Here is a 26,735-nt window from a genome sequence, read left to right as displayed (position 1 = left end):
CAAGCTTCCCTGTGCCCCAGCTTTGGTCACACTCGGCACTCCGGGTCCAGACGCCAGTTTATGTGTGGCTGTCCCTTCGAGAGACGCTGCAGTTTGGTTTGTTCTTCTCTCACCCTGCTGTTTGTCATCCCAGCATCACCAGGGTGATGAACACACTCTGCATGAGGGAGCCTGCACAAAGAAGGACACAGGACTTCTGGGACACTTGCTTTGTAAATATTTAATATCTTACTGAATCTCAGGTGTCCGGAGCACTCAGCTAAGGCGCTCTGCCCTTCCATGTCCCCCTGCCCTTCTGTAGTGAGACCAGCCTCTGCCTTCCTGGGTGTGGCCCTTTCAGCCTTTTCCTGGACCCTGCACGTGGGCCTGGCTGGTGGCCCTCACCTTGCTCGGGTGTGTGAAGATCTGAGGGGCCGGAGATGGGTAGGGACAGAGGCATGTGGCCATGAGGAAGCTGGGGTGGGGGCCTCGGCCTTTATATCACTGACAGGACAGCCAACATGGTCATGAGGACACTGACGGCAGCCACCAGAGGGGAGGAGAGGGCGGGGAGCGGCTGAAGAGGTATGGGTGTATGTTCTATGTGATAATGAATCCATTTTGAGAAATAGGAGACTCGGGCATAAACTGCAGGATACATAGGGTATGAACAACCGCGCCCCCAGCTCACGACTCCAATTTGCGTCCAGGTGTGGTTGAATTCACAGACAAGTGGGCCCCCAGAGTCGCCCTGGAAAACAGAGGAGTTTCGTGTAAACTGGTAGTCTGGGGCTTCCCCGCCTTGCCAGTGGGAGGGGAAAACTCGCAAGCAGTGTTCACTTGGTGGAGGGTGGGTGCCAGGCATGGCCCCCAGCAGATGTGGAGCCCGGGACATCTCTCAGCTGCACTGAGGTCCACTGGGCCTGAATGAGGCCTGCATTCCATCTGCACATAAGCCACCCTGTGGTCTCCTACTCAACCCATGGCTGCGTGCAGATAATACTTCTGAGCTCTGCAGGGAATGGGCTGTCTGGGACCACCTACCCACCTAGTAGGTGACTTAACACAGACGGAACATCCGAAATCCCTGGGCTTAGCCTCCCACCCCCTCGGTGGGTCGCACCTCGCACACAGTCTTCACGTCCCCGAGGTCCCCAGCGCACAGCATGTCCGGCAGGACGTGTGACGTATCTCCGTAGAGCAGCTGGCACAGGCGGAGTGGGACCAGAGGCTGCTGCACCTCCTGCAGCTTGTCTGAGGTGTCGCCTGTCACAAAAGAGGGTGGGCCCAGCGTAAGGTCTTCTCACACCAGGAACTGGTTCAGACTGTCATATTCCCAGTGCCGTGGCTCAAATGTAAGCAGCTCTGTGAGCTGAGCCCCTGGGTGAGAGTGAGTGGATGACGTGGAGAGGCTCCAGAGTTTGTGAGCTGTCACACCATCTGTCCTGGTCTGCACCAGAGGGTATGGTAACTGGTCTCAGATACCTTGCCCCTGACCAACGTGTAAGCGGGCCCCACGGGCCTGCTTTAACTGGAAAGAAGCCGTTCTCACAGGTTGAAGACCCATCTGACTGGGTACCAAGGGGGAGGATATTTGGGAAGGTGTAGCCTACGGTACGTGGGGAATCCATTTTACAGCTTGTACCTTGCAGGAAGACCATGGAGAGCAGAACGCCAGCAGTGTTCGTGGTTGCTGCTGGCTGCATGACAAGGTAATACCAGGAGAGAAGCCATGAAAGAATTAGATGTTTGCAAATAAGAATGCAGAACAATAGAAGAAGTAAAAAAAAAACTCAAGGCTGGTAATACTGGAGGAAATAACCCAGTAAAATCCAGTTAGGAAATACTTTGAACCTCTCGGCCAGCTGAAAATCTGCCTGAGGCTTTCTACGGTGCCCACAGTGGGGTAACTGGGAATGGACTCCCCTCTGCCATGAGCTAGCAGTAAACACATCTACACAGGACGCAACTGTTTTCCCGTTGGACATGAGGCGGGGCGGGGCTGTGGTCCCTGAGAAGATAGAACAGTGAGGCAAGGTCTTCAAGGGCTCCGTCACCCTCCCCGGAGCACACACACCCCAGGCTGCAGGGTGAAGAGGGGCTCAGGCAGCTGTAATCTGCAAAGATGGGTGCCAGGGGGAGGATGCTCCCAAGAGAAGGGGCCCCGGAGGGCACACAGGCCGCCTCAGTGCCACGGTCAACTGTTGGACCCTGAGCCATGTGTGCAGGGTATACAATTCCACAGGGAGGGCAGAGTGGCCAGGTTACACTTCACAGTTCCCAGGGCTCACATGGGGCTAGGAAGCTGAGTTCCAACTGGTCAAGAGTGGAGCGTCTTGTGGAGCTCAAGGCATTGGGTGGAGATAGTGTGGAGGTGGGATAAAATACCCATGTCGTGCTCACACGGACGCTGAGGCCCACAAGGAATCCGGCGGACAGAGGGCCAAAATGATGAGCTCAAAGTGGTTTCACCTTTGGCAGAGCTCATAGGAAGAAGTGTAACACAGAAATGGAGGGGAGAAGTGAGCTCTAATTTCAATGAGTTCTTCAATTGTGTGCTAGTGCGCCAGCTCAGAATGACAGGAAACTAGACAAGAAGAGATTTACACTCACTGGTAGGTCTTTCCCCTGGGTTTCCACTAGCAGCTCATGAGATATACTGGGGGCAGAGCTGGGATCTAGAGAGAGAGCATCTCAGTGCAGGTGTTCAGAGAATGGCCACACACCACTGAGGACTTGCAAGAACACAGCTTGCTTCCCTTCTCACATACGGAGCAGAGCCTTCCACCAGTTGTTGGGGGCAAATGCTCCTGCCCTCAGAGACTGGCACAAGTGCACTGTTCTGAAGGAAGAGTAGAAACAAGCCCTATATCCCTGGAAAACCTCTGGTACCAAAAACCCACTTCAGGAACATCAGAGTTCTGCTAACTTGGGGGCAGGGCTTAGACCCTCTAAGGAGCCGTCACAGATACAAAGCAGGGATTAGCTGCCCCGAAGGAAGAACAGTGGTGCACAGAGGTCCGTTTCCAAATCTAAGGCTCAGAGCTCCTCCTGAGACTGAGGCTGGATCAGGGGACCCAAGTTTTCTCCTCCCCCCATACCAGTCTAGTAATGATTGTCGAGAATAGCAGTTTTCTTCTGAAGGGCAAACAAAAACGTGCCACAGGTGTACAAAGATGCTGAAGTGAAGGGTGGAATGGGAACAGAGGAACACCCCAGGCCTCACACGGAGCACAATATTGCACCACGGAGGGCCCTGAAGCCTTTGGTGCACTGAAGCCAGCTAGAGAACAACAGAATCCACGGCCCAGCTCAAGTTCTTGCTAGCCTGAATCAGCCCTGCCCCATGCTACTAACGGTCGGGCAGAAAAAGAGGAAGGCCTATTTTGGGGAACAAAGACTTTAGTCTTAAATATTCTTCTATAATGTCTGGCATTCAACCAAAAAAGAAGATATACATACACACACATTCACATGCATACGCACATACACATACAAAGATGGGGAGGGGGATAAAACACAGGACCCATTGTTAAGAGATGAAACAATGACCAGAGTTAGACCCAGGGATGACTGAAATGATAGAAGTACCTGAAAGAAACTTAAAAAATAGCTATGATTAGTGTGCTAAAGAAATTATTAAGAAGTAAACAACATGTGTGGAAAATGAAGAATTTAAGTAGATATATGGAAACTGTAAAAGAAGAATCATTGGAAATGCCAGAAACACACACATTGGAAACAGAAAAATGCCTTCAATGGATGTTATCAGCAGACACAAATGAGGAAAGAATCAGTGAATGTGGAGATAAGTCAATGGATATTATCCATGCTGAAACACAAAAGGAAAAGAGTGGGGAATTAAGCAGAACAGAGCACTTAAGCTGTGGGACAACAGCAAACAGCGTAACACATGTGGAATTAGAAGAGAGTACAGGGCAGAAGAAATATGTGAAGATATAATGGCCAAGAAATTTCCAAAGTTAAACACTATGACAACCACACATACAAGAAGCTCAGAGAACCCTAGGTCGGAATAAAACAAGCAGATACCCAGGCACTTGGAAGCATTATAGTTAAATGGATGCAAAACAAAGATCAAGGAAAAGAGTTACAGTAAATTTCTAATCACAGACTCTGCAAGACAGAAGAAAATAAAACTGCCTCTTGCAAAAACTAAAACAAAAGCAACACCCGTCCCCGAAAACTTTCTACCCAAAATTCTGTATCTAGTGACATTATCTTTCAAGAATGAGGTAAAATAAAGACTCCTTCAGACAAACAGACCTGTTACTCTTATTCATCGCTGGTGAGAGTGAAAAATTGTAAATGCACTTTGGAAAATCCCTTGCGGTTTCTCAGAACTTCATGAATAGGTAAACCCACTGTCATGTATGCACCCAAGAGCAAAGAAAGTTCGTGTGCAAAGAGAGTTGTTAGATAATGTTCATAAGAGCTTTATCCACAATAGCCCAAAACTGAAACAACCCAAATGTAAGTCAACAGAAAAACAGACAAATGAGTCCTTGGTGTTCATGCGATTACATATTCCTCAACAATAAATAAAAAGGAGCTAATGATACATGTAAAACATGAACAAATCTTATAGACTATATTGAGTAAAAATACAAGACATAAAAGATCACTATCATTACATTTATATGAGGTCCAAAAACATAAAACTAATTAATGGGGACAGAAAACAGAACAATAGTTACCTTAGAAGAGAGAGAGACAGAGACTTTGGCTGCAAAACAGTAAAGAGAAATTTCTGAGATGATGAAAATGTTCAATGTAGTGATTTGAGTATTTCATGAATATTTACATAGAAAAAGAGACAATTCTAAAAGTTGGAAAAAAAAAAAAAGACCAGAGAAGCTCACCGAAGAACATTCAGTGAAGAGCTGAGTGAGTAGGAGACAGGGTGTTCTTGTGAGCTGAGTGTCAGAGAGGTCTTTTTTGGGTAATTTTCAGGGATTTGCTAGTGTGGAATAGGAGAAGAGGAAAATGAAGAAGAAATATGTATTATATTGTAGTTGGAGCCCAACTTACCTAAGTGATCCAATAAAGATGAGGCGACTTTCCAGTTAATTTCGGTTTCTATTTCTGGACTGGGAAACTGCAAAACTGCATTAGGTGACCTTAGGATTATTTGGACTAATTTCATCGATTTGTGCATCCTAAGATCATTTTCTTGCAGTGGTTCTCCCACTGAGTTTTGCCAACAGAGGGCCATAACCTTGTGGTTGAATCTTGTTTGAAGGGTGAGTTAGTTCCAGGGTCTCATAGAGGATAGGAAGATACATAAAGGCAGTTTCCAGCTAGGAGAGAGTGGAACGTGCCATTCTTTTATTTAGGTCCAGTCTTCCCAATCTGTGGCCTCAGTTCCTGAGAGGCGATGGATTCTATACCCTGGAATCCATGTATATGCCACGATTGTCTGTGAAAGATTTGTGGGGAGGATCCTGAGAGATGGCCAAGCAGAAAGCACTGGGAATCTATCTCCAACCAGGAAAACAACTGCACTGACAGAATTTATCTGATGTAACTGGTTTGGAACTCTAGAATCTGTTGAAGGCTTGGAGGATAAATTGCAGTCAGCTTCAGTCAGTTTCAGCTCTTAGCACAGTAGCAGCTACCCAACCCCACCCCTGGGACAGGCAGCTGTGCATATATTCCTGGAGAGCTTGCACACAGCATGTGTGAGCCAGGGTGAGCAAAGAGGACCCTGTCCTCCATATACTGGGGACCTGTGCTTTGATTGCTGATTGCATGTTCTGATTACAGAGGCAGAGAAAAAGAAAGGGCCAGCCATTTTTGTTGCACCTCCCCCCATTGTCACAAGCACCTCCCCTTCAGCTGAAGTAATTTTTAAGGGATTTATAGGGCCAGAGCTTCTTTCCCTCTTCATTTTTCACTTTTCTCCATTTAGGATCCAGATATTAAAGACTAAGACAATCAAAAGCAACTGAATATATGGGGGGAAATTAGAAAGTAACCATTTATGCCCAGGTAAAGGCTTAGAAAAGACATAAGAAGACCTCAAGTTTACACCTCAGGCCGGTCCTCAGCACACAGACAGCTTGCAACAATCAATAACACATGCTTCTAAAAAAACCCCCAGAAAACCCTGGGGAAGGGGGATAATCCGATTTCCACAGTTACCACATTATTAGATTAAAATGTCCAATGTTTGACCAAAAATAAGTCATACAGAGAAACAGGAAATGGCTCAATCAGAATAAAAATATAATTAATAGACTATGTCCCTGAAAGGGCGTAATGGCAGCTATATTAAATAAACTTTAAAACATAATCTTAAAGATGCTCTAAAGAAGAGAAAGTCAAGAAAATAATGTGTGAGCAAAACGGAACTATCAACAGAGATAGAAAAATATAAAAACAAACAAAAAAAGGAAAGCTGGAGCTGAAAAAAATAATGACAGAAGTGAAAAGTTCACTAGATGGATTCAAAGGCAGATTGGAACAGGCAAAAGAAAGAATAAATGAACTTGAAGATAGGCCAATGGAAATGCAAAGGATCCGGAATGCCCATGATGATCTTGAAGAGGAGAAACAACTGTGGAGGATGTACAAGACCAGACTCATTATAAAGCTATGGTAAGTACAGCACTGTTGAATTGGAGAAATCCAAGGGGCAGAAGAGTAAGCCTGGAAGTAGATCCACACACCTGTGGTCACAGGATGTTTGATAAAGTGCCAATACAGGTCAGCGGGAAAAGGAGGTTTTCTTGACAAATGGTGCTACAGCAAGTGCCTCTTAATATGGAAAAAAGTGAACCTTGGTTTTTGACTCGTATCACATGCAAAAATTAACTTTAGATGGATCTTATAACTAAGTGTAAAAGTTAAATTCACAGTGCTTCTAGGATAAATGGAAAAAATTATTTTCATGAACTTATAATAAGCAAATCTTCATAAATAGGATATAAAATATCCTACATATAAAACAGAAAAAAATGTAATAAATTGGACCTTGTCAAAAATTTAAAACTTTTTCCAATCCAAAGACACTATTAAGAAATTTTAAAAACAGGCCATAGTCTAGCAGAGAATATTTGCATATCTATTAAATACATGTATCCAAAATACATTTTTAAAAACTTCTACAATTTATAAAACGTCAAGAAACTATCACTACATGATAATCAGCATAGCTAAAGTGAAAAAGACTGTGGGAATGCAGTTTGGTGCAGCCACTGTGGAAAACAGTATGGAGATTCCTCAAAAGACTAGGAATAGACTTACCGTATGACCCAGGAATCCCATTCCTGGGCATATATCCAGAAGGAACCCTAATTCAAAATGACACCTGCACCCCAATGTTCATAGCAGCACTATTTACGATAGCCAAGACATGGAAACAGCCTAAATGTCCATCAACAGAGGACTGGATAAAGATGTGGTATAGTTATACAATGGAATACTATTCAGCCATAAAAACTGACAACATAACACCATTTGCAGCAACATGGATGCTCCCGGAGAATGTCATTCTAAGTGAAGTAAGCCAGAAAGAGAAGGAAAAATACCATATGAGATCACTCATATGTGGAATCTAAAGACAAACAGAGCACAAATACAAAACAGAAATAGGCTCAGACATAGAATACAAACTTGTGGTTGCCATGGGGGCGAGGGGTGGGAAGAGATAGACCGGGATTTCAAAATTGTAGAATAGATAAGCAAGATTATACTGTATAGCACAGGGAAATATATACAAGATCTTATGGTTGCTCACAGAGAAAAAAATGTGACAATGAATATATATATGTTCATGTATAACTGAAAAATTGTGCTCTACACTGGAATTTGACACAACACTGTAAAATGATTATAAATCAATAAAAAATGTTAAAAAAACCCCCAAGATTATACTGTGTAGCACAGTATCTAAAAAAAAAAAAGACACAAAGGAACTTATTTACGAAATAGAAACAGACTCACAGACATAGAGAACAAACTTATGGTTACCAGAGGGTAAAGGTGGTTGGAAAGGATAAACTGGGAGTTTAAGATTTGCAGATACTAACTAATACATATAAAATAGATAAAGAACAGTTTTATACTATATAGCACAGGGAACCATATTCAATATCTTGTAGCAACTTATGGTGAAAAAGGATATGAACCAAATATATGTATGTTCCTATATGACTTAAGCATTGTGCTGTACACCAGAAATTGACATAACATTGTAAACTGATTATATTCCAGTAATATATATATATATATATATATATATATAAAATTTAAATGAGGACACAATTAAGATTAAATGAGGTTAAAAGGGTGGGGCCCTAATCCAATATGATTGGTGTCCTTATAAGAAGAGAAAGACATACCAGGAGTATGGGTGCACAGAGGAAAGGCCATGTGAGGGCACAATGAAAAGGTGACATTTTCAAGACAAGACTTCAGGAGATACCAATCTTTTTTTTTTTTAACATTTTTAAATTGAGTTATAGTCATTTTACAATGTTGTGTCAAGTTCAGTGTAGAGCACAATTTTTCAGTTATACATAAACATACATATATTCATTGTTACATTTTTTTCCTCTGTGAGCTACCACAAGATCTTGTATATATTTCCCTGTGTTATACAGTATAATCTTGTTTATCTATTCTGCATATGCCTGTCAGTATCTACAAATTTTGAAATCCCAGTCTGTCCCTTCCCAACCCCCATCCCCTTGGCAACCACAAGTTTGTGTTCTATGTCTATAAGTCTGTTTCTGTTTTGTATTTATGTTCTTTTTAAAAAAATTTTTTAGATTCCACATATGAGCGATCTCATATGGTATTTTTCTTTCTCTTTCTGGCTTACTTCACTGGGAATAATGATCTCCAGGGACATCTATGTTGCTGTAAATGACATTATTTTATTTTTTATGGCTGAATAGTATTCCATTGTATATATGTACCACATCTTTATCCATTCATCTGTCAATGAACATTTAGATTGTTTCCATGTCTTGGCTATTGTAAATAGTGCTTCTATGAACATTGGTGTGCATGTGCCTTTTCAAATTACAATTTTCTCCAGGTATATGCCCAGGAGTGGGATTGCTGAATCATATGGTAAGTCTATTTTTAGTTTTTTAAGGAACCTCCATACTGTCCTCCATAGTGGCTGCACCAATTTACATTCCCACCAACAGTGTAGAGGGTTTCTTTGTCTCCACACCCTCTCCAGCATTTATTGTTTGTAGACTTTTTAATAATGACCATTCTGGCTGGTATGAGGTAATACCTCATTGTACTTTGGATTTGCATTTCACTATAATTAGCAATGTTGAGCATCTTTTCATGTGCCTATTGGCCATCTGGATGTCTTTGGAGAGATGCCTGTTTAGGTCTTCTGCCTGTTTGTTGATTGAGTTGCTTGTTGTTGCCGTTGTTTTATATTTGGTAATCCCTTGTCGACTGCCTCATTTGCAAATATTTTCTCCCATTTTGTAGGTTGTCTTTTCATTTTATTTATGGTATCCTTAACTGTGAAGTAATTTTTAAGTTTAATTAGGTCTGATTTGTTTATTTTTGCTTTTATTTCCATTACTCTAGGAGCTGGTTTGAAAAAATATTGCTGCAATTTACGTCAAAGAGTATTCTGCCTATGTTTTCCTCTGGGAGTTTATAGTATCTGGTCTTACATTTAGGTCTTTAATCCATTTGGAATTTATTTTTGTAATGGTGCTAGAGAATGTTCTAATTTCATTCTTTTATAGGTAGTTATCCAGTTTTCCCAGCACCACTTATTGAAGAGACTGTCTCTTTTCCATTGTATTCTTGACTCCCTTATCATAGATTCATTGATCATAAGTGTGTTGGTTTATTTCTGGACTTTCTATCCTGTTCCATTGATCTATGTGTCTGTTTTTGTGCCAGTACCATACTGTTTTGCTTACTGTAGCTTTACAGTATAGTCTGAAGTCAGGGAACATGATTTTCCCAGCTCCATTCTTCTTTCTTAAGATTGTTTCGGGTATTCAGGGTCTTTTGTGTTTCCATACAAATTAAAAAAATTTTTTTGTTCCAGTTCTGTGAAAAGTGTCATTGGTAGTTTGATACGGATTTCATTGAATCTGTATATTGCCTTGGGTACTATGGCCATTTTAACAATACTGATTCAGCAGTCCAAGAACACAGGATATCTTTCCATCTGTTTGTGTCATCTTCAATTTCTTTCATCAGTGTCTTATAGTTTTTGGGGTACAGGTCCTTTGCCTCTTTAGGTAAGTTTATTCCTAGATACTTTATTCTTTTTGATGTGATGGTAAATGGGATTGTTTCTTTAATTTCTTTTTGTTATATTTTGTTGTTAGGATATAGAAATGCAACTGATTTCTGTACATTAATTTTATATCCTGCAACTCTACCAAATTGATTGATGAGCTCTAGTAGTTTTCTGGTAGTGTTTTTAGTATTTTCTACGTATAGTATCATGACATCTGCAAACAGTGACAGTTTTACTTCTTCCTTTCCAATTTGGATTCCTTTTACTTCTTTTTCTTCTCTAATTGCCATGGCTAGGACTTTCAAAATTATGTTGAATAAAAATGGTAAGAGTGGGCATCCTTCTCTTGTTCCCGATCTTAGAGGAAACGCTTTCAGCTTTTCCTCATTAAGTAAGATGTTAGCTATGAGTCTGTCATATATATCCTTTGTTATGTTGAGGTATGTTCCCTCTATGCCAACTTTTTGGAGAGTTTTTATCATAAATGGATGGTGAATTTTATCAAAAGAGATTATCATATCATTTTTATTCTTCAACTTGTTAATGTGGTGTATCACATTGAGTGATTTGCAGATATTGAAAAACTCTTGCATCCCTGGGATAAATCCCACTTGATTGTGGTGTATGATCCTTTTAATGCATTATTGGAGTTGATTTCCTAGTATTTTGCTTAGGATTTTTGCGTCTATATTCATGAGTGATATTGGCCTGTAAGTTTCTTTTTTGTAATATCTTTATCTGGTTTTGGTATCAGGGTGATGGTGGCCTCATGGAATGAGTTTGGAAGTGTTCCTTCCTCTGTAAATTTTTAGAATAGTTTCAGAAGGATAGGTATTAACTCTTCTCTAAATGTTTGGTAGAATTCACCTGTGAAGCCATCTGGTCCTGGACTTTTGTTTGTTGGGAGGTTTTTAATTACTGATTCAATTTCAGTGCTGGTAATTGGTCTATTCATATTGTCTATTTCTTCCTGGTTTAGTCTTGGCAAATTGTACCTTTCTAAGAAATAGTCCATTTCTTCTAGGTTGTCCTTTTTAGCATATAATTGTTCACTGTAGCCTCTTATAATCCCTTGTATTTCTGTGATGTTGGTTGTAACCCCTCCTTTTTTGTTTCTGATTTTATTAACTTGGGCTCTCTCTTTTTCTTGATGAGTCTGACTAAAGATTTATCAAATTTGTTTATCTGCTCAAAGAACCAGCTTTTAGTTTTCATTGATCTTTTCTATTGTTTTTTTTTAGTCTCTATTTCATTTATTTCTGCTCTAATTTTTATAATTTCTTTCCTTCTACTAACTTTAGGTTTTGTTTGTTCTTTCTCTAGTTGCTTTAGTGTAAGGGTAGGTTTTTTATTGGAGATTTTTCTTATTTCCTGAGGTAAACTTGTATTGCTATAAGCTTCCCTCTTAGAACTACCTTTGCTGTGTCCCAGAGGTTTTGGATCATTGTGTTTTCATTTTCATTTGTCTCAAAGTATTTTTTGATTTCCTCTTTGATTTCTTCAGTGATCCATTGGTTGTTTAGTAGCATATTGTTAGGCCTCCACATATTCGTGATTTTTGCAGTTTTTTTTCTTGTGGTTGATTTTTAATCTCATAGCATTGTGGTCAAAAAAGATGTTTCATATGATTTCAATTTTCTTAAATTTACCAAAGCTTGCTTTATGGGCTAGTATGTGCTCTATTCTGAAGAATGTTCCATGCGCACTTGAGAAGAATGTGTAATCTGTTGCTTTCTGATGGAATGCTGTATAAATATCCATTAAGCCCATCTGGTCTAATGAATCATTTAAGGCCTGTATTTCTTTATTGATTTTCTGTCTGGATGATATGTCCATTGGTGTAAGGCCCTCCACCATTATTGTATTACTGTTGATTTCTCCTTTTATGTCTGTTAACAGTTGTCTTATATATTGAGGTGCTCCTATGTTGGATTCAAATACATATTTACAATTGTTACATCTTTTGCTTGAGTTGATCCCTTAAGCATTACATAATGCCCTTCTTTATCTCTTGTAACAGTATTTTAAAGTCTATTTTGTCTGATATAAGTATTTCTACTCCAGCTTTCTTTTTGCTTCTATTTGTATGGAATATGATTTTCCATCCCCTCACTTTTATTCTGTATGTGTCTGTAGCTCTGAAGTGAGTCTCTTGTAGACATCATATATATGGGTCCTGTTTTTGTATCCATTCAGCCAGTCTATGTCTTTTGGTTGGAGAATTTAATCTATTTATATTTAAGGTATTTATCAATACATAGGTTCTTACTGCCATTTTGTTAATTGTTTTGGATTTCTTTTTGTAGGTTTTTTCCTCTTTCTTCTTTTTCTTCTCCTCTCTTGTGGTTTGATGACTATCGTGTTACCTCTGGATTTCTTTTTCTTTTTCGTGCATATATCTATCACAGATTTTTGGTTTGCAGTTACCATGAGGTTTTGTTATAAAAGTATCTATATATACATGATTAAGCTGCTGGTCTCTTAATTTCAAATGCATTTTAGGTACCCTGCATTCATACCCTCCTCCCCTCACAATTACTGGTTTTGTTATATTTTACATCTAACTGTTTTGTGTATCCTTTAACTTCTTATTGTGCATATAAATGATTTTTCACTACTTTTGTCTTTCAACTTCCCTATTAGTTTGTGTGTGGATGACTTCCAACTTTTACTGTATGTTTGCCTTTACTAGTGAGCTTTCTCATTTTGTAATTTTCTGGTTTCTAGTCACGGCCTTTTCTTTTCTACCCAGAGAAAGCTCCTTTGGCTTTGTTGTAAAGCTGGTTTGGTGGCACTGAATCCTTTAACTTAAGCTTATCTGTGAAGATTTTGATTTCTCCATCAAATCTGGATGAGAACCTTGCTGGGTAGAGTATTCTTGGTTGTAGGTTTTCCCCCTTTCATCACTTTAAATATATTGTACCACTCCCTTCTGGCCTGTGGAGTTTCTTCTGAAAAATCAGCTGATAACCTTATGGAAGTTCCCTTGTGTGTTGTTATTTTTCTCTTATTGATTTTAATATTTCTGCTTTCTTTAATTTTTCTCACTTTACTGTGTGCCTTGGCATGTTCCTCTTTGGGTTAAACCTGCATGGGACTCTCTGCACTTTTTGGACTTGGGTAACTGTTTCCTTTCTCACATTAAGGAAATTTTCAGTTATTATCTCTCCAAATATTTTCCCAGATCCTTTCTCTTTGTCTTCTTTTTCTGGAACCCCTATAATGCGAATACTAGTGCATTTCATGTTGTCCCAGTGATCTCTTAAACTAGCCTCATTTCTTTTCATTCTTTTTTCTTTTTTCTGTCCTACAGTACTGATTTTCACTGCTCTGTCTTCTAACTCACTGATCCATTCTTCTGCCTCATTTAGTCTATTCTTGGTTCCTTTTAGCATATTATTCATTTCAGTAATTGTATTCTTCAACTCTGTTTGGGTGTACTTTATACTTTCTAACTCTGTTAAAAACTTCATTCTGTGTGTCTGTTCTCCTCCCGAGTTCTCTGATCATCTTCACAATCATTACTCTGGACTCCTTCTCAAATAGATTGCTTGTCTCCTCATCACTTATTTCTTCTTTGAGGATTTTATCTTGTGCATTGACTTGGAACATACTCCCCTGCCACCTCATTTTGTCTAAATTTCTATTTGTAGTTTTACGTAGGTTAGTTACATTTCTTGACCTTGGAAAAGTGACCCTCTATATGAGATGTCCTATGCAGCCCAGCAGTGCACTTCCGTTTTGTCAAAATGGCCAGGGTCCAGCTGGTCCTAGGGTAGAGTCTTGCCTGAGTTTGCAGACTCCTTCCATAGGCTGTAGGATTGTTCTTTTCTTTCTTCTGGTATCCACTCTCACCCCCTGGTGAGTGAGGGTGGACCAGAAGCTTGTGCAGGTTTCCTGGCAGGAGGGGTTGGTGCCTACCCACTGCTGAGTGAAGCTGGGTCCTGGCCCTTTGGATAGCAGGACCATGTCTAGGGGCATGTCTAGAGGTGGCTGTGGGCTCAGGAAATCTGCAGATGTGTGGGAATTTGTTCCCATCCAGAATGTTGTTTGAACTGAGGCACTGCAGCATTCAAGCCTATGGGCTTTTGAGTAAGGCCAGGTCCTGGCACCAGTGACTCAAGCAAGAGGTCAGCCTCCAGGAAAGCTCATGTAGATTTCTGCCACCAGCTTCTGTGTCCCCAGGGTGAGTCAAAACCATCCCTGCCACTACCCCAGGAGACCCTCCAAAGTTATCAGACATGTCTGGCTTAGGTTCCTATGAAATCACTGCCTCTGCCCTTGGTCCTGGTGCATATGAGACTGTGTGTGTGCTTCCCAAGAGAGTGAAGTCTGTTTCCCCCAGTCCCATGGAACTCCTACAATTAAGCCCCAGTGGCCCTGCAAACCACATACTCTGGGGGCTCCTCTTTCCAATCCTGAAACCCCAGGCCTGGGGGCCTGACGTGGGTCCCAGAACTCTCACTCCTATGGGAATGCCTCCACAGTATAATTTTTATCCAGCTTGTGGGTCACGCATGTGGGGGATATGGGACTCAATGAGCACACCTCTCCTACCACCCCACTGTGCTTCCTTATTTATATTTCCAGTTAAAGAAGATCTTTTTTGCTAAGATCCAGTCTTTTTTCACTTAGAGAAGTCTCTAACACTTCTTGTAAAGCTTGTTTGGTGGTGCTGAACTTCTTTAAGTTTGCTTTTCTGTAAATCTTGATCTCTACATCAAATCTGAATGAAAGCCTTGCCAAGTAGATTATTCTTGATTGTAGGTTTTTCCCTTCATCACTTTAAATATGTCATACCACGCCCTTCTGGCTGTAGAGTTTCTGCTGAAAAGTCAGCTGATAGCCTTATGGGAGTTCCTGTATGTAACCTGTTGCTTTTCCCTTGCTGCTTTAAATGTTCTCTATTTATCTGTAATTTTGGCCATTTTAATTACAATGTGTCTTAGTGTGGTTCTCTTGGGTTGATTCTGTTTGAGACTTTCTGTGATTCCCAGACCTGACGTTTGTTTCCTTTCCCAGGACAGGAAAGTGTTCAGCTATTATGTCTTCAAATATGTCCAGTGCCCCTTCTCTCTCTCACCTCCTTCTGAGGTCCCTATAACGTGATTGTTAGTATGCTTGATGTTGTCCCAGAGGTCTCTTAAACCATCGTCATTTCTTTCTATTTTTTTTCTTTTTTGTGTTCAGCTTCAGTGATTTCCACTACTCTGTCTTCCAACTCACTGATCCATTCCTCTGTATCATCTAATCTACTGTTGATTCCTTCTAGTGTATTTTTCATTTTAGTTGTTGCATTCTTCATCTCTGTTTGGCTGTTCTTAGATTTTCTAACTATTTGTTAAAAATTTTTAACTGCCATTCTGTTCATTCATTCTTCTCCTAAGTTCTTTGATCATCTTTATGATCATTACCTTGAACTCTTTACTGGGTAGATTACCTATCTGCACTCCACTTAGTTCTTCTTCTGGGGTTTCATCTTGTTCCTTTGTTTGGAACATGTTCTTCTGTCATCTTATTTGCCTAATTTGCTTTTTAAATTCTTAGGTATCTGGTAGTTGGTTTTGTTTCCCAAACTTGGAGAAGCAGCCTTTTGTAGGAGACATCCTGTGCGTCCCAGCAGTGAACCACTCTCTGGTCATAAGAGCTACATGCTCTAGGGATGCCCTCTATGTGGGCTGAGCGAGTTCTTTTATTGTTGCAGGCTGAGTGCTGAGGGTGGTCTGGCAGGCACGGCTGGCCCCCAGTCAGATTGGCTGTCAGGCTCTGTCCTGTGTGGAGGATGCCACTTGGTTGATGGGGCTGAGCCATACGGTGGCTGCCTGCATATCCCATGGAGTCCTGGGGCTACTGCTGGCTCACCGGTGGGCAGAGTCATGTTCTGGGGTGAGCTGTTGTGGGGCCCAGATTTTTGGATCTAGTGTTGGCTGGCTGGTGGGTGGAGCTGGTCCCTGATATGGCTGGCTGTGGGTTTTGGGGTTTCCTGTGAGCTGGATCCTGAGGTGGCTGGTTGGGGAATCTAAGGTATTACAGAGCTAGTACTGGCCTGCTGTTGAGTGGGGCTGTGACCAGCAGGTCCCAGGGCTAGTGCCAGCTCACTGGTGGGTGGAGCTACGTCCTGGAGTCTCTGGCTGCAGGACTCAGGTCCCAAAGCTGGATCAACCTCCTAGTGGTTTAGGTTGGATTCCAGGGCCTAAGCTGAGGGACCTAAGGTGTCCCAGAGTTAGAGTTCACCCGCTGGTGGGCAGGGCAATAGCCCAGGTTTTCCCAAGACTGATGCTGGCTTTCTAGTGTGTTAGCTGGGTCCCATATGGCAGGCTGCAAACTGTGTTGGTCCTGGGGCTGACATGCACCTGCTATTGGGTAAGGTCAGGGTCCAGGAGATCCTGGGCCTGATACGCAGCCCCTGGTGAATGAAGCTGGGTCCTGGTGCTAGTGACATCCAGTCCACTGACAGGCAGAGCCAGGTCCTAGGGTCTCTGGCTGCAAGTCTCAGAGGTCCCAGAGCTGACGTTGGCTGCTGGTAGCCAGCACTGGGGCTCAGCTTGACCCAGGGCTGGTGTCCACCCACTAGTGGGTGAGGCTGGTTCTGAGGCTAGGGCCAGCTTGCTAATGTGCAAGCCCCATGCCTCAGGGTTTCTGGGGCTTGTGACTGCCCACTGGTGGATAGAGCTGTGTCCCAAGTTTTCTGACTGCTGGGCCCTGTGTGCCCTGGTTTTAGTGCCTACACACTGGTGTACGGAGACAGGTCCTGAGCCCTCTGGTGGATAGGGCTATTTTCAGGGGTGGCTGTGGACTCAGGGTGTCTTAAGGCATCCTGCCTACTGGTGAGTGAGTCTGTGTCCTTCCCAGCTAGTTCCTTGATTTGTGAAGTCCCATCACTGGTACATACACGCTGGTGGAAAGGGGAGGGGATGAGTTCTGAGACTAATAAGCTAGATGGAGGACTGCAAAATGACACTTGCCAGCACCAGTGTCCACATGGTAGAATGCGCTCCCCGAAATGGCTGCCACCAGTGTCTATATTCCCAGGGTGAGCTCTAGATGTCTCCTTCCTCTCTGGGAGACCCTTCAGAATTAGTAGGTGGGTCTAACCCAGGCTTCTTTCAAATTATTGTTTCTGCCCTAGGCCCTGGCATGTGAGATTTTGTGTGTGCCTTTTAAGAGTGGAGTCTTTATTTCCCACAGCTTTCTGGGTCTTCCAAAAGTAAGCCCTCCTGGCCTCCAAAACCAAACATTCTGGGAGCTCATATTCCTGGTTCAGGACCCCCAGGTTGGAGCACTCAATGTTGGGCTTAGAATCCTTGCTCCTTGGGGACAAATACCACAATCTTAATTATTCTCTTGTTTGTGGGTTACCCACCCAAGGGTATAAGTCTTGACTATATTGTGACTTTGCCTACTACTCATCTCTTTGTGGTTCATTCTTTATATATTTAGTTGTAGAAGATCTTTTCTGGTAGATTCCAGTCTTCATTATCAATAGTTATTCTGTTAATCATTGCAATTTTGGTGTTCTAATGAGAGATGCTGAGCTTAGGGTCTTCCTACTCCACCATCTTGGCTATATCTCCCTTACTCCAGTCTCTGTTTTTTTGATTTGAGAGTTTGATCCATCTAATTACAGATAAGGAGGGACTTAACTTCTCTCATTTTACTTTCTACATGCCTTATAGCTATTTTCTCCTTCATTTCCTGAATTCCTGTATTCTGTGCATTTAGCTGATTTTTTTTTTGTACTGAAATGTTTAGATTCCTTCTTAATTTCCTTTTGTGGTTATCATGGAGATTACACTGAACATTCTAAAGTTTTAACATACCAATTTGAATTTATATCAGCTTAACTTCAACAAAAATTTTATAAAATTAAGTAAACCAGACATTAAACTTTCTTAAACTGGTATAAGATATCAGTTTGAGGGATTTAGGGTCAAGTCAGTGGAGCAGTAGGACCATGAGCTTGCCTCTTCTAGCGACTACAACAAAACCACAACTGACTACTGAACAGCCATTGAGTAAAAGGACCAGGGCCTAGCAAGAAAGATCTTCAACTGGAAACATATAGAGAGGGAACCACAGCAAGAAGGTAGGAGGGCGTGCTCATGATATAATTTGGCCCCATACCCACCTGGTGGGTGACGCACAAGCTGAAGAATTAAGTTGCAGAGGCCCTCCCACAGGAATGAGAGTTCTGAGCCCCACATCAGGATCCCCAGCCCAGGGTTCCAGCATTGGGCAGAGAAGACTCAAGGACATCTAATTTTGGAGGCCAGAGGGGCTTAACTCCAGGAGCCCCACAGCACTGGGGGACACAGAGACTTCATTTTCTTGGGAAGCGTGCATGCAATCACATGTACAGTGGGTCCAGGGGAAGAGACAGTGATTTCATAGGAACCTGGCCCAGACCTGGCTGCTGTTTCTGGAAGTGTTTCTGGGAAGGTAGGAGATGGCTGTGGCTCACTCAGGGGACATAAAAGCTGCTGGTGGACATTCCAGGAGTGTTCACCTACATGAACTTTCCTGGAGGCTAACATCTTGATTGGATGATTAGCATCAAGAACCAGCCCCACAAAAACAGCCTGTAGGCTTAAGGGCTAGGAAGCCTCAGGCCAAATAACATACTGGATGGGAACACAGCCTCACCCATAAGCAGACTTCCTAAGCCATAAACTGCATCTAGATAGGGCCCTATCCACCAGATATCCGGCACCAAGCTCCACCAAGCAGTGGGCAGGCACCAGCTCTTCCAGCCAGGAAACCTGCATAAGCCTCTAGGCCAGCTCATCCACCAGGGGGAAGATACCAGAAGTAAGAAAACAAAAGTCCCAAAGCCTGTGGAAGGAATCCACAAACACAGGCCAGACTACACCAGGACCAGCTGGACCCTGGTCTTTGGGTGACAAGAGAGGAGTATACTGATGGGACGCATAAGACATCTCCCATAGATGGCCACTTCTCCAAGGTCAAGAAATATAACTAACCTACCTAAAAATACAAAAGAGACAGACAAGATGTGGCAGCAGAGGAATATCTTCTAGGCCAAGACACAAGATAAAATCCCAGAAGAAGATATAAGTGATGAGGAGATAGGCAATTTATCTGAGAAAGAGTTTAAAATAATGATGGTGAAGACGTTCAGAGAACTCAAGAGGGGTACAGATGCACAGAGTGAAGTTTTTAGCAAAGAGTTGAAAAATACAAAGAATATCCAAACAGAGTTAAAGAATAAAATCACTGAAATGAATAACACACTAGAAGGAACCAAGAATAGAGTGAGGCAGAAGAATGGATTAGTGAGCTAGAAGATAGATTAGTGGAAACCTTATGACAGAACAGAAAACAGAAAAAAGAATGAAAAAAATAAAGATAGTTTAAGAGAGTTTGGGGACAACATGAAGTTCAGTAATATTCGCATTATAGGTGTTTCCAGAAAGTGAAGAGAGAGAGAAAGGACTTCAGAAACTTTTAGAAGAGATAATAACTGAAAACTTCCCAACTTGGGAAAGGAAACAGTCACCCAAGTCCAGGAAGCACAGAGAGTTCCACACAGGATCAACAAAAGAGGAACACAATGCACACAGTCAACAAATTGACAAAAATTAAGGGTAAGGAGAAAATATTAAAATCATCAAGAGAAAAGCAACAAATAACATACAAGGGAACGTCCATTAAAGTTATCAGCTGATTTTTCAGAAGAAACTCTACAGGCCAGATGGAAGTGGCATGATATATTTAAAGTGATGAAAGGGAAAGATTTACAACTGAGAATACTCTACCCAGCAAGGGTGTCATTCAGATTTGATGGAGAAATCAAAAGCTTCACAGAAAAACAAAAGCTAAAAGAATTCAGTGCACTTCCAAACACTTTTACAACAAATGTTAAAGAAACTTCTCTAGTCCTCAAAGCACAAGGAAAGAGAACAAAAAGAAGAAGAAAGAAAAAAAGACCTACAAAACCAAACCCAAAACAGTTAACCAAATGGCAATAAGAACATAGTTACTGATAATTATCTTAAGTAAATGGATTAAATGCTCCAACCAAAAGACATAGACTGGCTGAATGGATACAAAAAACAAGACCTGTATATATGCTGTCTTGAATAGACCCACTTCAGGGCTAGAGACACATGCTGGCTGAAAGTAAGGGGATGGAAAAAGATATCCCATGCAAACAGAAGGCAAAAGAAAGCTGAAGTAGCAACACTATATCTGACAAAATAGATTTTAAAATAAAGACTGTTACAAGAGACAATGAAGGACACTACATAATGCATAATGCTTAAGGGGTCAATCCAAGAAGAATATATAACAACTGTAAGCATATATGCACCCAACATAGGAGCACCTCAATATATAAGGCAATTGTGGACAAACATAAAAAGAGAAATTGACCATAACACCGTAACAGTGGGGGACCCTAACATCCCACTTACATCAATGGACCAATCATCCAGACAGAAAATCAGTAAGGAACACAGGCCCTAAATATCACATTAGCCCAGAAGGACTTAATTGATATCTACAGGGCACTCAATCCAAAAGCAACAGAATACACATTCTTCTCAAGTGCACAAGGAACATTCTCCAGAATAGATCACATACTAGCCCACAAAGCAAGCTTTGGTAAATTAAAGAAAACTGAAATTGCACAAACATCTTTTCTGACCACAATGCTATAAGGTTAGAAATCAACTACAAGAAAAAAACCCCAGCAAAACCTGCAAACATGCAGAAGATAAACAATATGCTACTAAACAACCAATGGATCACTGAAGAAATCAAAGAGGAAATCAAAAAATACTTTGAGACAAATGAAAATGAAAACACAATGATCCAAAACCTCTGGGATGCAGAAAAAGCAGTTCTCAGAGGGAAGTTTATAGCAACATAAGCCTACCTCAGGAAATAAGAAAAATCTCAGTAAAGCAGCTAGAGACAGAAAAACAAACAAACCCCGAAGTTAGTAAATGAAAAGAAATTGTAAAGATTAGAGAAGAAATAAATAAAGTAGAGACTAAAAAAGCAATAGAATATATCAATGAAAACCAAAAGCTGGTTCTTTGAACAGATAAGCAAAATTGATAATCCTTTAGTCAGACTCACCAAGAAAAAAAAAAGAGAGGGCTCAAATTAATAAAATCAGAAATAAAAAAGAAGTTACAACTAACACCACAGAAATAAAAGGTAACATGAGAGGCTAGTGTGAGCAACTATATAACAACAAAGAGGACAATGTAGAAGAAACAGACAATTTCTTAGAAAAGTACAATTTGCCAAGACTAAACCAGAAAGAAGTGGACAATATGAGTAGACCAATTATCAGTAGTGAAATTGAATCACTAATTTAAAACTTCCCAACAAACAAAATTCCAGGACCAGATGGCTTCTCAGGTGATTTCTACCAAACATTTAGAAAAGAGTTAACACCTATCCTTCTGAAACTATTCCAAAAAATTGCAGAGGAAGGAACCCTTCCAAACAAAAATCCTTAACAAAATACTAGCAAATTGACTCCAACAATGCATTAAAAGGATCATTTACACACCATGATCAAGTGGGATTTATCCCAGGGATGCAAGGATCAATATTCACAAGTCAATCAATGTGATACACCACAGTAACAAATTGTAGAATAAAAACCATATGATCATCTCAATAGATCCAGGAAAAGCTTTTGATAAAATTCCACATCCATTTCTGATTAAAAAAAAAAAACCTCTCCAGAAAGTGGTCATAGACAGAACATACTTCAACATAACAAAGGCCATATATGACAAACCCACAGCTAACATACTTAACGGGAAAAGCTAAAGCATTTCCTCTAAGATTAGGAACAAGACAAGGATGCCCACTCTCACCACTTGTATTCAACATAGTCTTGGAAGTCCTAGCTATAGCAATCAGAGTAGAAAAATAAATAAAAGGAATCCAAATTGGAAAGGAAGAAGTAAACTGGTTACTGTTTGCAGATGACATGATACTATACATACAAAACCCTAAAGAAGTGACGAGAAAACTATTAGACCTTATCAGTGAATTTGGTAAAGTTGCAGGATATAAAATTAATATACAGAAACCAGTTGCATTTCTATACACTAATAATGAAATAGCAGAAAAGTAAATTAAAGAAACATACCATTTATCATTGCACCAAAAAGAATAAAATACTAGAAATAAACCTACCCAAGAAGGCAAAAAGTCCTGTACTCTGAAACCGAAAAAACACCTGATGAAGGAAAGTGAAGATGACATAAACAAATGGAATGATATACCATGTTCTTGGATTGGAAGAATCAATATTGCTAAAATGACTATACTACTCAAGGCAATATACAGAGTCAAAGCAGTTCCTATCAAATTACCAACAGTATTCTTCATAGAGCTGGAACAAAAAATGTTAAAATTTGTATGGAAACACAAAAGACCCTAAATAGCCAAAACAATCTTGAGAAAGAAAAACGGAGCTGGGGAATCATGTTCCCTGATTCAGACTATACTGTAAAGCTACAGTAATCAAAACAGTATGGTACTGGCACAAAAACAGACACATAGATCAATGGAACAGGATAGAAAGTCCGGAAATAAACCCACACACTTGTGGTTAATTAACCTACGACCAAGAAGGCAAGAATGTACAATGGAAAAAAGACAGTCTCTTCAATAAGTGGTGCTGGTGAAACTGGACAGCTACTTGTAAAAGGCTAAAATTAGAACACTCTTTAACACCATATACAAAAATAAACTCAAAATGGATTAAAGATTTAAATGTAAAATCAGATACTATAAAACTTCTAGAGGAAAACATAGGCAGAACACTCTCAGACATAAATTATAGCAATAGATTTTTTGAACTAGCTCCTGGAGTAATGGAAATAAAAGCCAAAATAAACAAGTGGGATCTTGTTAAACTTACAGCCTTCTTCACAGCTAAGGATACCATCAACAAAATGAAAAGACAACCTACAGAATGGGAGAAAACAATTGCAAATGAAGCGACTGACAAGAGACTCATTTCCAAAATATGCAAACAGCTCATACACCTTAATGTCAAAACATCAAGCAACGCAATCCAAAAATGGGCAGAAGACCTAAACAAGCAATTCTCCAATGAAAACAAAAAAACGGTCAATAGACACATGAAAAAATGCTTAGTACTGCTAATTGTCAGAGAAATGCAGATCAAAACTACAATAAGATATCACCGCACACAAGTCAGAATGGCCATCCCCGAAAAGCCTACAAATGATAGATGCTGGAGAAGGTGTGGAGAAAGGGAACCCTCCTACACTGTTGGTGGGAGTGTAGCCACTATGGAGGACAGTATGGAGGTTCCTTAGAAAACTAAAATATGTTCCAGTAATCCCACTCCTGGGCATATATGTGGAGAAAAATAAAATTCAAAAAGACACCTGCACCCCAGTGTTCACAGCAACACTATTTATGACAGCTAAGACATGGAAACAATCCAAATGTCCATCAACAAAAGACTGGATAAAGAAGATGGGGTACATATATACAATGGGACACTACTCAGCCATAGAAAAAAAAATACTGCCATTTGCAGCAACATGGATGGACCTGGAGATCATCATTCTAAGTGAAGTGGGCTGGAGAGAGAAAAAAAAATGCCACGTGATATCACTTATAAGTGGAATCCAAAAAAAAGGACAAAAATGTACTACTTATTATTTATAACTTAGATGATTGATTTCTTGACTTGTGTGAGCACCTCTGATTGTCACCTATGATTGGATTACTGCATTCTGTTGATTCTTATTTTGTGGTTGGCTTTATTCCTTTGATAGCTATGTCAGTTTAAAAAGCTAAAGCTCAAAACTGTTCTTAGAAACAATGATTAGTACATAGATGTAAACTAAAAAATATATGCAGTATATTGTATATGTGTATTTACGTGCAATATATTGTATATGCCTAAATTGTAACTATTCTACCTAACAAAACTGAAAAATGAAAAAAAAACCCAAGAATAATCTCAAGTAAACAACCTAACCTATCACCTAAAAAAAAAAGATATCAACTTGAAATCTCCAGGCCAGGTGATAGACTGAATAATAAACCATTAGAAGCATTTCCATTAAAATACAAACCAAGGAGACCTAGCCACATTTCCACTAGAGTTTCCATCCATTGCAATAATACTAAAAAAAAGAAATAAAACATTAAATGTAGGAAAGAAAGTGGTCAAACAATCTTTACTTGAAGAAAATATGATATAAAAATCTAGAACAATTACATAATCAACTGATAAACTATTAAAAATGAGTCCTTTATGCGGGCGGGAAGCATGATCAATGTGCAGAAATCAACAGCTATGACTGATTAGCAAATGCAATTAAAAACAATCATTTAATTAATCATAGAAATTCTAAAGTATACAGATAAAAAAACCTAAAAAGAAGATGCAAAGCCTTTATAGAGATAATAGAATAACTAATACATTTTTAATAGGTTAAAACATATTATTTCTAAGGGGAATTTAAAATCTTAAGAACAACTTAAGAAATGCTTGGAAATTTGTGTTCTTGGTATACCAAATATTAATTCCATACTCAGGGTAGATATAACTATTTTCCTGTATACAACAAAGCCAACCAGGGATAAAACAAAACTACATTGAGAAACAAACAGTGATTAATGGATGAGGGTTCCAGTTCTCAGACACCTGCAACCCCTTAATGGACAGAACATGTTCTCTCCTGTAGTGTCATAAAAGCATCATTCTTTCCACAAACTCCAACAAAGGGACTGACCCCGCACTTTGTTTTCTTACCTTGTTGGGAGATGAATCCCCATCCTGTCGCCCAGCAAGAAAGGTTCCAAAGTTTCACGTCTGTGGGTGCAATGCAGACGGGACGCACAGAGTCGGAAAGCACAATGCGGCTTTTCAGCTGCACCAGAGCGATGTCGCCTCCGACAGGGTGGTATAATTTGTGTGTGGGATGCAGGATCACCTTATGCACCTCAAACCACTGAGTATGACTGCCTGGCACCCTGAGGTCCACAAGGCCCACATATACATCAAATGCCTCAATGTTCCTTTCCCTGTGGGGACAGAGGACAAAGGTACAGTGGCTTGAGCACCTTGCACGTGGAGAGAACCACCACCTTCAGCTCACAGGCCAACGATGTCCTGGAGCATGCCCACCTGGGTATCGAAGGTCTCAGCCAGGCTGGGGGAAAGCGAGCCCTTTGCAGCACAGTGGGGAGCTGACTGTCAGGCAGAATTGCCCCCAGAGAAGTCCTGACTTGAGTCCACGGAGGACTAAGGGAACCACCAGGACCTGATGGACAGCCCAGGATGGTGATCTTGGCAGAATTACAGTGAGCTGCCCGTCAAGATAAGTCTTTCGCCACCTCTAAGCCTGTGAGTTTTCTTTTTCTCTCCCCTCATCCTATGGTGTGGCTCCTCTCCTCACTTCCCATCCTATGATTTGGTTCCACATCTATCTGGAAGAGTGGATGGCCCTAAAGGGGGCCCTCAGCCCTGTGCAAGAAGAGGCTGCAGTGGATGGAGGTGTGCTGGCTCCCACTCTCTCCCCCAGCGCCAAGAAGCCCCAGCCCCAGGTAGCCTGTGTGGCGGGTCCTGCAGCCCTAGACCTCCAAGGGAACAGTCCCCAGCGCTACCCACTCACCTGGCAAAGCAGTGGGCTGCGGACAGGACCCAATACTCATCAATGATGGACCCACCACATGTGTGGAAACCTGCATAGTGCAGGCTGACCTGCCATGGCCACTTTTTCTCAGGGGCGTCCGTGCCTCCCACGACCTTCCCCTGCACGTCACGCTGGCCACAGGCTGAAGAGAGAGGGGCAAAGTATAAAGTAGCAGTGGCGCCCGGGAAGTGGAGGGTGGGTCGGGTGGGAGGAGGGGAACGTCGGGGAGGGCCGAGATGGACTCGCGCTCCACCCTTGGAAGGAGGGAGCCCTGGGTTCACCGCCAACCCGGGCCTGGCGAGGGCCTACCTACACCACGGCTCCAGGCGATCCCCTCCGTGAGAGCGTGCCTGTGGGCCGCGGCTGCGACCCGGGCCGGGGGCAGGAGCAGCAGCAGCAGCAGGAGGCTCGGGGCCAGGGGCCAGGGCTCCCCAGGCCCAGCGCGGGGGCCGCTCCGCGCGGCAGCCATGACGGCGCAGGGCCTCGGGGCCGTGCGGGCCGCAGCACGGGACCTGCGACGGCGCGAGCGTGCGACAGTGCCCAGGCGGACGACGTGCGACAGCACAGCCGTGCCGGGGCCCCGGCACATGATGGCACCAACGCAAGATGGCGCGGCGCCACCTGTCGGAACCCTGAACCCCTGATGTTGCCTCTGGATCTCGTCCACGGGATCATGGCCCTCCTGCTCTGCATCTCTCTAGCCTCACGGATAGGTGAGGACCAGCCCCCACCAACCCGGGCCCGGAGCCCCTGGCAGGTCACCGGCTCACTCGCCCCTCAGCATGGAGCCAGCTCTCAGTGGTCTCCCCCCACCTCCGTCCCCA

General features: G+C 41.8%; 1 protein-coding gene across 2 annotated transcripts; it reads right to left on the bottom strand.

Moving 5' to 3' along the window:
• Positions 1–202: 202 nt before the first annotated feature.
• PRSS38 (serine protease 38) lies at positions 203–26,457 on the bottom strand. 2 transcript variants are annotated; one of them, XM_072952343.1, is made up of 5 exons: positions 26,221–26,451; positions 25,891–26,053; positions 25,029–25,300; positions 1,103–1,245; positions 203–730 (listed from the first exon to the last, which is right to left on the bottom strand). In XM_072952343.1, the coding sequence occupies exons 1-5, from the start codon at positions 26,378–26,380 to the stop codon at positions 476–478; spliced, it is 993 nt and encodes a 330-aa protein (XP_072808444.1). In that variant the 5' UTR covers positions 26,381–26,451; the 3' UTR covers positions 203–475. The 2 variants fall into 2 exon arrangements, with proteins under 2 accessions (XP_072808444.1, XP_072808451.1); XM_072952350.1 differs by having other exon boundaries at positions 574–730; positions 1,108–1,245; positions 26,221–26,457.
• Between the last annotated feature and the right edge of the window lie 278 nt (positions 26,458–26,735).

This window comes from Vicugna pacos, chromosome 3 (assembly GCF_048564905.1).
Source record: "Vicugna pacos chromosome 3, VicPac4, whole genome shotgun sequence".
Classification (NCBI taxonomy): domain Eukaryota; kingdom Metazoa; phylum Chordata; class Mammalia; order Artiodactyla; family Camelidae; genus Vicugna; species Vicugna pacos.
Note: the sequence above shows the minus strand (reverse complement) of the source record. Positions and strands in the feature narration are given on the sequence as shown.

What these genes read in the sequence shown, in the direction of transcription:
- PRSS38 (XM_072952343.1), bottom strand. Translation starts at nt 26,380, where the DNA reads ATGGCTGCCGCGCGGAGCGGCCCCCGCGCTGGGCCTGGGGAGCCCTGG. An exon ending in GCAGCCCACTGCTTTGCCAG is followed by an intron (nt 25,301 to 25,890) that starts GTGAGTGGGTAG and finishes CTGTCCCCACAG; the next exon opens with GGAAAGGAACATTGAGGCAT. An exon ending in ACGTGAAGACTGTGTGCGAG is followed by an intron (nt 731 to 1,102) that starts GTGCGACCCACC and finishes TCTGTTTTCCAG; the next exon opens with GGCGACTCTGGGGGCCCACT.